The sequence below is a fragment of the Morone saxatilis genome, unplaced genomic scaffold (genome assembly GCF_004916995.1).
Source record: "Morone saxatilis isolate NCDOM2014 unplaced genomic scaffold, NCSU_SB_2.0 Contig21, whole genome shotgun sequence".
Classification (NCBI taxonomy): Eukaryota; Metazoa; Chordata; class Actinopteri; family Moronidae; genus Morone; species Morone saxatilis.
The window spans coordinates 21402654-21412837 of record NW_023339774.1 but is presented as its reverse complement, the minus strand read 5'-3'; the positions used below and the strand labels follow the sequence as shown (position 1 = coordinate 21412837).

The 10184-nt window shown below is 39.3% G+C and overlaps 2 protein-coding genes across 2 annotated transcripts in view; both read right to left on the bottom strand.

The window, feature by feature from the left end:
• LOC118333130 (calcium/calmodulin-dependent protein kinase type II subunit beta) overlaps positions 1-3934 on the bottom strand; it is a gene marked incomplete in the record, with an annotated part of 45950 nt that extends 42016 nt beyond the window's left edge. Inside the window, 1 exon segment of the mRNA XM_035668667.1 lies at positions 3697-3934. Coding sequence (XP_035524560.1) covers positions 3697-3758 — 62 coding nt within the window.
• Positions 3935-7792: 3858 nt separating this feature from the next.
• Positions 7793-10184, bottom strand: part of nudcd3 (NudC domain containing 3) — a 4306-nt gene continuing 1914 nt past the window's right edge. Inside the window, exons 3-5 of the mRNA XM_035668365.1 lie at positions 9950-10174; positions 9679-9867; positions 7793-8541 (exon numbers count right to left, since the gene is read on the bottom strand). Coding sequence (XP_035524258.1) covers positions 8431-8541; positions 9679-9867; positions 9950-10174 — 525 coding nt within the window. The 3' untranslated portion in view covers positions 7793-8430. The remainder of the gene's footprint in view (positions 8542-9678; positions 9868-9949; positions 10175-10184) is intronic.

Sequence of the window (10184 nt, the reverse complement as noted above, 5' to 3'; positions counted from 1 at the left end):
AACAATTATAAACAGAAGACTGAACACTCTAAAAACGATATATTTTGCAAGAAAAAAAAAAAAAACTGTACGGAAGGCCGCATGAGAACCTGAGCTGCTAGCTAACTTACCTTCACTTGTTTCTACTATAACTTAAGATCCAGAACGTCACGATGACTTAAAATACCTTTCAATCACGGTCAAAATCTAGAGTTAAAAAAAGCAACCAAGATACTAAAACAGTGTATGTTTAAAAATGTGGCTTCAGACTGGATAAACAGTCAATGTAATGACAGCTCTGCAACAACCACCAACGCTGACGCAGCACAAAGGGATATGACGCCACGACAGACGGGCCGTGAAACAGCAGTGTTACCCTGATAAAATGACAGATTTTCTCTGAGTTTGAACATTTGTTGAACATTTGGGATAATGAAGAACTGCAACTTACATATAGAACATAGAGCTAGAGTTTATAGACGTTTAATAAGGAAATGCTGCAGATTATAGCTTTAAATTACCGTAGCTGCTAAGCAGTTAGGCTACTATATTCGAACCAATCAAGGAAATGTACCAACTCCTACATCAGGTTAATGTACTTTAAACGAAGTGATTATGGAACTAGGTGACCTTGTGGTTTGATTAAAACCGCGTGTTGCTAATAATCTCTTGTCCACAATATGTTAAAAATGTGCCTTTGTTTAACGTAAATACAATAAACAACGTCACGAGTAAAGAGAACATAACAATTATTTATATAGGCATTACTGCATTGTATGAAAATATACTTTTGCTAAATGTTCCTGTTAGCAGTTTTATGCGCTTTCCAGTGGCCAGTTTTTATGAACCATTAGTCCGGGTGAAATGAAGAAACGATGAAAGACATTCGGGGATATTTACTGTTTCAGTTTCCCAGTCACTGTAGAGTCACAGTTTCTGATGACCCCGTGTCAGAAATGATTACTTCAATCCTAATGTGCTTCTGTGGATTTATTATCAAGGTACTTACATTTCTCTCACCTTCTCCAAACACTGAATTGGATGTTTACATAGCAGCAACCACTTATAAAAGTCCACCATGAACACAACATCAGAGTCAGCTTGTTTAGGGAGACTGAATGCATCGACAGGGAATCAAAGTACAGAGGGTTTTTTATTGCCGGTCGGACTCCTGCGACATGTTTTGTCATAAATTGTTAAATATGGGAACAATGTAACTGAGGACGTGATCTTAACGTGTCAAAATTACATTTTTCATTTCACCTGGACTTTAACATCCACCCAACAGCGCCCCCTGTGGTCACACTGTACCGTGGTCACATATATGACAACATGAAATCTAAGCGCTCATTTTCTCCACAATCTAAATATAATTTCCGTGATGAACCAGAAGCAGATAAGCAGCGTTTCCAGGATGAGTACAGTAAGTCTGTGTGTTGCTGCAGTTTTAAAAGGGCCACATTTGCTCATCAAACCCAACAGAGACAAACAGAAATAACCACCACTGTCATTTCTCAGAGCTAATTTTATCTCACCTCAGTATTGTTACGCAATGAAACACACTCACGCTCCCCTCAGAGCCCCGGCCTCCCTCACAAGCCCTCCAACACGCATACATTAAGAGGAGACGGGGTGAGTAAGCATGACACTCGCTGACACCGAGGTAGGGAATGACGGGTAAATCTGCAAGGCAGGTGGGAGTGTAATAAACCTCAAATTTAATCCTTTTATATTCTCCCTTTGTTTATTATTATCAGCCAAAAATGATCAAGAATAATATTTAATATATATTGTATCTGGAAAAACGTTGGTATTAGAAGTGAAAGTGAAAGTTAATCTTAACACTGTAACAATATTCTTAACTCAAAGGCCACTTGCTAGTTTTTTCTTGAGCTTTACACGAGGGCTGCGTGTAAAGCTTAAGAAAAAGGCTAATAAGTGAACTTTGAGTTAAGATAATCAAAGTCAAAGTGAAGGATTTAGCTGTCAGGATTCTGGATTCAACATGGAGGTTCAACATGGCTCCCTCTGTAGATAAAAACGTCTCATTCTTAAACAACAAAAACACAATTATTCTTCTTCAGGTGATTAAACACTAATGAAAACATACCTTATTAATATTACATTTCTGACAATAGATCCTCCTCAATGTCTAACTGAGTTAGATTTTAAGTTACTTTTGGTTTCCAATTTGATGATCAAAAACAAACCAACTGAATATTAAAATGTTTCGACTAATTCTCCGTCAATCTTTAGGTTAATTAAAATCATTCATGCTTTTGTTGCTTAGATGGATTCAATAAAAAACGATTGGACCTTTAAAGTAAAAGAAACCCTCAAATTGATCCATATAATACATTTTTATCCTCTGGAAAATGATAACAAAGAAGCAGCAACATTCATTTTGATTAATTTTCAAAATAACGTGTTAAACAACATAAATTAGTTTAATGATCTGTATAGACACATTGTAGACTAAGTTATAGGTTTAAGTTCAATGAAAAAAAGACGTATATTTGGAAAAATGTCTTGAAATTAAAACAATGTATTGATTTCTAATGCAACCTTTAGGTATTTCTATTCAATGCTTTAATAATGTGATCAAATATATTCATTTGGGGGGGTTTCCCGAAGCAAATATTGATAATCAGCATCTATTTCCACCACCCCATTAATACGTCTGCTTTAAAAATAGCTGCTGATTAATTAACCGATCGATTAATCAACTAAACTTTAAGTGAAGCCCAAACACACACTCACAAAATCCTCCAGATACATCTTCAAACACACACAAACAGCAGCAGAAACAGCAATAAAAGCTGTGTTATCAGCGAGGGCAGCTGCTGCTACTCCTGCATCTCCATTGTCTTTAACTTATCACAGCCCACACACACACACACACACACAAACACACACTGGAGATCCCAGCCACCACAGATAATAAATAAAAAGCAGTCTGTATAAAATCAGCATCCACAGCCCTGAAACTCCTCCAGAGCTGGAATAAATGTTCCTGTGAGGCAAACATTGCAGAGAGAGAGAGAGAGAGAGAGGATCCTCTCTACCCACGCACAACCTGACAGAGACACTGAGTCCACTGTGCATCAACCCACTGTGGCTCCCAGAACCTCTTCACTCTCAATGTGTCTGCGTCCTATTAGGGGCCACACATCAACCCTCCTCCACCTCCTCTTCCTCCACAACACATCTCTCTATTTCTGTGTTAGTTAATCACAAGACACACCTCATTAGAGGAGCGGTGGATGAAGCAGCAGCATTATTCTCTGACTTTCTCCACTAAGCTGTGTGCCACTGTGATTAAAAGCCAGCTTAATTCCGACACATCAGCTCATATTAGGCCTGTTTGTCCCTAATTAGCCTTTTGGGGGGCAGAGAGAGAGAGAGTTGGAAGAGGAAGAGGAGGAGGAGGAGGAGGAGTGCCCAGAAGTGCTCCATGCAAAAAAAAAAAATCTAAACTCTCCTGCATTTTTAATAAAGAGGTCTGATGCTGCAGAGGGTTTTAATGATTTTGCAGAAGCTAATTTTAGATGCAGGAGCAGCGTGCGTTTTGTTTTGGAGGCGCTGGAGCTGCATCCATCCCCGCAGATGTTGCAGACCTCCATCCTTCCTCCTCATGGCTCTGAGGACAGGGGGGGTGCATGCAAGGCAAGGCAAGGCGAGGGAAGACTCAGAAAATATTATGCAACAGCGGCTTACTTGCCAAGCTCCTCGTACAGCTGGTATTCATCCGTAAAACGTGTGCAAGTAGTCGTTGCCATGATGTTTCCTCCTCGGACGGGTGCGGGACTCCGAAATGCGCGGTGCGTCGCTGCGGACGGGAGGACCTTCTGGGCTCAGTCTCCGCCCACCTCAGAGTTCCGGACGGGTTCAGCTGCACACACACACACACACACACACACACACCCACAGGGGGACGGAGGGGTCCCGGCTCGGTACGGTGGTGGGCTCTCCGGTCTGGCAGCCGGTTGCAGAGGAAGGACTCTTTAAATACCCACTAACTGGAAATGTGAGCTCACTACATGACGTGTTCCTCCGGGTGGGGGATTAAAAAAAAGGAAAGGAAATAAAGAAAAAGTGAAATCAGAAGAGAGAGAGAGAGCTGATTGGACAGATTACTCTTTAAATAATCAGACGGTAATCTGATTACAGTGTATTTATAGGAATATTTTTCAGGAGGAAGTGAATCCAAATGTTCCCTTTTTAACAAATAAAAGATTATAGTTTCATTTAAGCATCAACCTGTCAGAAGCCCCAATTAACAGGTCCAGGTCCAGATCCAGGTTCAGTACCAGAACCAGAACCGACACTTTACACCACTAATAATCATAACTCCATAAGGTCATATTTTCACAATTTGAGGTGTAGAAACTTTAAATCATAATTAATCACAGCAGCAGCAAGGTGAGTCTGTTTTGTTGTTAGTTTTTGTTTTTAACTATTTATTTTTCTCATCTTGATCCATTTTTATTGTCTGTTAATTGACTTTCGAGACATCACCCTTCAGTTCTGCAAAAGTGCATCAGAGACCTGCAGAGGACAGAGCCTTTAGGGGGCGTGGCCTCGATACAGACTTGACCACAGCAGCGTAGCAGGAACAGTGAGCTGGTAGTCAGAGCTAACAGAGCGGCTGCTGTCCGACTCTCCACTGGAGACTTTTTATAACTTTTACATGTTTAATTACAGTTCAGTTCATATAATTCAGTTCACAGCCTTTAAAAACAACATTTTAGGGTGAATGACCTCTTTAATGTACAGTGAGCTTTATTTATACTGTCAGTGTTTTTATTTATCAGCACACACAGTTTCCAACGATCTGATGTCCCGGCACAAACGTGACGGCAGACGTTGGAGTTTGTGATGTGGACACAGGGAAGGTTTTCTTCTACTCATTCTACCATGAAGGTTTTGTTGTTGGTGGATCGATGCACCAACACTTCTGTTCACATTCACAGGTCTCATCTCGACCTCCACAGTTTCTCCTTGAACTGCCGTCTGTTAATTACATTTCCCACTGTGGAAAGTGCCGGCTGACAGCGCTCTTCTTGTAGTCTTCTCCTCTGCTGTGGACGTCAATAACCTTCACTTTCAGCGTCTCACACAGCTGCTCAGAGGAAACCTGTGGTTGCTGAGTGTTCACTCAAAGGTTTGAGGAGTCAGAGAGTCTGTAAAGGGTTGAAATTGGCTCCAGCTGATGTTATATAACGAGAACTGTTCACCTGCCTCGGGGCTAACAAGCCGATGAAGGTCTGAGACTGCAGAACTCTTAATTTTTCCCAAACCTTTGCACAGACCACAATGATGTTATTATTTATGTTCAGTTTATGAAATTAAAAGAAAAAATGCACAAATATTGAGTTTTATGTTCCTGTTTACATCTTTTTTAATAAAGGAAATCATAAAAATGTGTCAACAGGAGGCCAAACTTGTATATTGTTGTTATAAATAGTAGCATAATGAACATATTTTAACATAATATTTATTTTATTTTATTTTATATATATTTATTTCTAATTCTTCTCTTATTTCTTTCTCATAACTTCTCTTTGCTTAACAACTAGAGCAGCTGTAACCCAACCCAACCCCCCCGCCTCCCCTGGGGATCAATAAAGTGTTCAGATTCTGATAAAGACTAAAGAACAGTTATAATATCTGACAGCAGCACTCTGCTCTCATTACGTTTCTGTTCCGTTCATGGACCCCGATCACTGACTTCATTAATACATAAATTGCTTCTCTGCTACTTTGAAAACTAAGTTTGAGACAGACTGAAAGGGAAATGTGTCTCTTCCTCTCCTCACTTAGTTCCAGTTAAAACAACGCTGTCATGCTTTCTTCTGCATCCATTTGGACAGAGCCGCTCGGCACTCTTATACCTCCTGATCCACAGTCAGCCATCTTTCCACTCTCTGGATGGAAAGAAAGAGCTGATGATGGGCTGAAGGTGAGAGAGGAAACATAAAGATGGAAAGAGAGGAGGGAGAGTCACACTGAGGAGTTTAATGCTCAGTTCTGAAAGTTGGATAATATAATATAATATAATATAATATAATATGATATAATACATTAAAATGTAACATAATATAATACACAAAAATATTATATAATATAATATAATAAAGACTATAGAACAATAAACACGAGTTATTTGTATATTCTTTCATGCTTAAAGTATAAATTTAAACAGTTTAATTAACAGTTTAAGGTGAACGTGGCAATGTGGGTGTAAGGCGCTTTGAGAGGCTCAAAAACACTTTAAGTATTAATGAATTAAACTGATGTATAATTTCTCCCAGTAAACACTCGTCTCAATGAAGTGAAGGGAAGAAAATAATAAAATATGTATTAAAATGATTATCAAGAGGCCATATTTAATTATTTAAGTCTTCACAAATAAACAAACCAGGGAATGTGTTTGATTAACAAACTAGAATTTTGTTAATATTAGATGAATTAAATGAGTTTATGTAAATTAAATGTTTGGATCATGTTTGTTGGACATAATTCAAAGTAAATTCAGATAAAATTCATGTTGGTCCAACAAGAACAAATCATTTTTAATGTTTTTTGTACTTTTTGATACACACAAGTTGTTCTTTGAATTTAATTAAATTATGAAACATATTTTATTTTTTTGGCATTGGATAAACTTAATTTACTGGTGTCATTATACAAATGTAAAATTAATTAAATCAACCAGATTAAATGAAGTTGGACCAACAGAACTGCTGAATGCTGGAATAAAACAATTTGATCCTGTTGAAAATACTTTCAGTGATTTGTTTGTGAGGCAGCTGAACCCGTTAAACGTTATATTTGTCCATCTGCTGTTTTTATTATGAGAAAAGACAAATAAATGTCTGAATCTGCAACCAGAAAACAAGAAAAGTTTGAGGTTTGTGAGAACTGAGAACATCAGATCTGTGTAACTTTCTTACATTAATACTCGAAATAAACAGAAAATGTAATATTTCCATCATGTTTTCCACCGTTTGAGACACGGATGTATTATAAGAACTCAAAGATGGCGTCTTCTCACTTGAATTAAAGTTTTTTAGCTTCCAGGTTTACTAACTGACCAGCAGACGGTTGCACCAACTGTGTGTAAGTTCAAACTCTAGTTATAACCCACTTTTTACTTAATAATAACAGCAGGGAACAGCTGATAAACAATAAACACAAACAGTGAACTCAGTAACTGCAGGAAGTTTGTGTAAAACCAGAGATTTGGATGAATTCTGAGCAGATTATTTCCTGTTAGTATTAATCAGAGATGAGTTTTCCTGATATTTTTATACAATTTTCTGTCTGTATTCTGTATTTTTTAATTTCTAACAATCACACGGACTTGATAGGTTTCTTTTTTGACAAATGTAGTGTTTTCTTCTCATTGTTTAATCAGCTCTTTGGTTGTTTTCTAACACAGGACGAGGCTGTTAATCAGAGAGTGAAGCTCTGTGAATATAGTTCAGATCTTAAATAATAATAAATTTTGCTTTAGATAAAGGCCTACTGTATATTCTTTAAGTTTTATTACACCCCATGAAATTAAAAAGGCCTCATGACCCCAATGAAGCTTTGGCGACCCCTAGTGGGGGCTGTGATTTATGCATTAATGAAATAATAGCAGTTAATGAACCAAAAAGATAAATTACAACATAACTAAACAGTTACACATGCTCCCCTAGATTACTAATTTTTCCAGGATCTTTCCAACAGTTTTTTTAATAACACAGGACATAACTTACTAACAGCAAAAAAATGTACCTGTATGTTTAAAATCAACACATTTAACTGCAGTTTTATTACTTTTTATTGATGCAGGGGTCAGTGATTAAGTGGTCAGTGTTTATGGGTCGTTTCTGCTGCGTCTCCAGAAATTTGACCACACTTTACTTCGGTCTTCCTCCCACCGTAATATTCATTTGACAACAGGCCATCAGTAACATTTCAAATGAAGCAAGCTGAGGAGAGAACTTACACATCGCTGGTGCAACCCGGTGCAGCTGTTTACTCCTAATGTTCACATAATGGACACAAACGCACTTTAATCCTCATTTTCTTTTGCAGATTTTCTGGAAATTTATGCTACATTTGGATAAAAAATTTGGTAAAATGCAGTTTCTGCCAAACAGTTTTTTGCGGGGACATTTGTAATGAACACAAATATGAGAAACAATAACAGAATCCCTCTGTCGGGCAGACAAACCTATAGGCACTGCAGAGTTATTAAATAAAGAGCAAAACAGTTAACAAAGTACACATATTTATCAGATTTCAATCTGCCAAAACATCAAATAAATGCTCGATATAGTGACACGATGTCCTCGTCACAAAAGCTCCAAACACAACAGACCGGCAGGGAAAACCTTCCTGCCGACAGTTCTGTGAATAAACTGGGTTCAGTTCTTTGGCTGAGTTCTGGCTGCTGCCTCAGAACTGCACCGCGCTGGGTGGGATGTCGAACATGGAGGGGTCGAACTGCTGCCCTCTGAACGGTGAGCCCTCGGCGTCCCAGCCCTTCTTCAGCATGTCGTGCACCTTCTGTGGAGACAAACACAGGGAAGATGTGACCTCTGCAGCAGTCAGGCTAATAAACACCACAGTGCCATCTAGAGGAGAGTCAGCCTGCTGCCACTGACCACCAGAGCAAATACAGACAGACTGATAGTTGGTCTCACGTCTGAATGTCACTGCTGTAATAAAAACATCTCAGTGTGGAGGATTTAGTGACATCTAGTGGTGAAGGTGCAGATTACAACCAACTGAATACAGCTCAGACGTCCAAGCTTGTTAAGTTAAAAACATTCTTGATGAAGGAGCTTTTACTAGAAATTTTAAATGACAATAACTTAGTTTTGTACTTTTTACTCTATTTTGTTTTTACAGGACAAATAAAAATAAGAAAATTAAGTCAGTGACTTAAATTATTACTAAAAGCTGCTCAATTAATAATGTTTTTGTTTTTTTCGGTTACTTAAAATTTTCAATGTAATGTAATTTTTTTTGTTGTTTTTTATAATTCAGTATGAATAAAGTCTATTTTTATATATTATATCATGTTACCTTGATGATGCCAAAAAGCCTAGAGTTGCAGGTTTGGGACATTTTATTTTATTTTATTGTATTTAATTTCAGGAGCTTTTTCAGGGCTTGTTGTCTGCCCGACTTTGTTTACTTAAAAAAGGAAACAGAACAGTGTGTTCCTCTGTTTCAGATCCTCTAACCTTCCTCAGACTGACCGACTTCTGGTCTGCCGCCACAATGTTGAATGTAGCGTGAAATACGATCAGGAGTCTGCAGGCGGTATTTTATTTGGAAAATTCTCCATGGCGGTTCTGGTGTCTGACTTCTCTGCAAATGGTGATTTACTCCTTGGGTCGGCCTTTGACGAGGAGAGGGGAGCGCGCTTCCGTCAAAAATAGACTCCGGTCAGTGTCGAGGTCACGTCCCCTGAAGTCTCTGATACAGAGTTAGAGCTAAAAGAGTGTGAAGGTGTAGTTATATCATTATTACACCAAGACTTTACGTTCTTTAATAAGTATAAATTAAGTATGTTTCTTACGAGGGCTGCTGTGTGTATATGTGGATTTACAGGCTCCAGTTCAGGTGGTTTCTGAGTAACCTGGTGGTTTAAGTGTCATGTATTCGTCTGTTATGTTTGTGGAGTCGGTTCCTCACCATTTCGTGACTCTGTGGTTTTCCCTGCAGCTTCTGGTGGTAGTCGAAGGTCAGTCTGTCCAGGACGGCGTGCTCCTCCTCGTCCACCGTCGCCATGGAGCGCTCGCGGTTGATCTGGTTTATGTCAATCTCCTTCTCTCCCTTCAGCACCGCGTTCCACCAAACCTCCGAGGTCTTGCTGAGCGACAGCTGGAAGACGAACGCGGCGAGTTAGATTGGAAGTCGTTTAAAAGTTGCTCACACGGACAGAATAAAAGACGAGTGTACTCACGACCACGCAGCTTCCAGGCTCCAGACTCCACAGAGAGTTTTCGGTGTTGATCTTGTGAGTGAACTCTCCCTCCATCAGCGTCGTCTCCTCGGCTCCCAGCACGCACACTTTCATGCTGCTGGGCTGCAGACTGACTCTGACCTGAGGACGGCCAGCGGGACACAAGCGTGAGACACAGCCGGAGTCAGAGAGGTATTCGTGGTATGTGGGGGGGGGGGGATTGGACTGCGTTTAC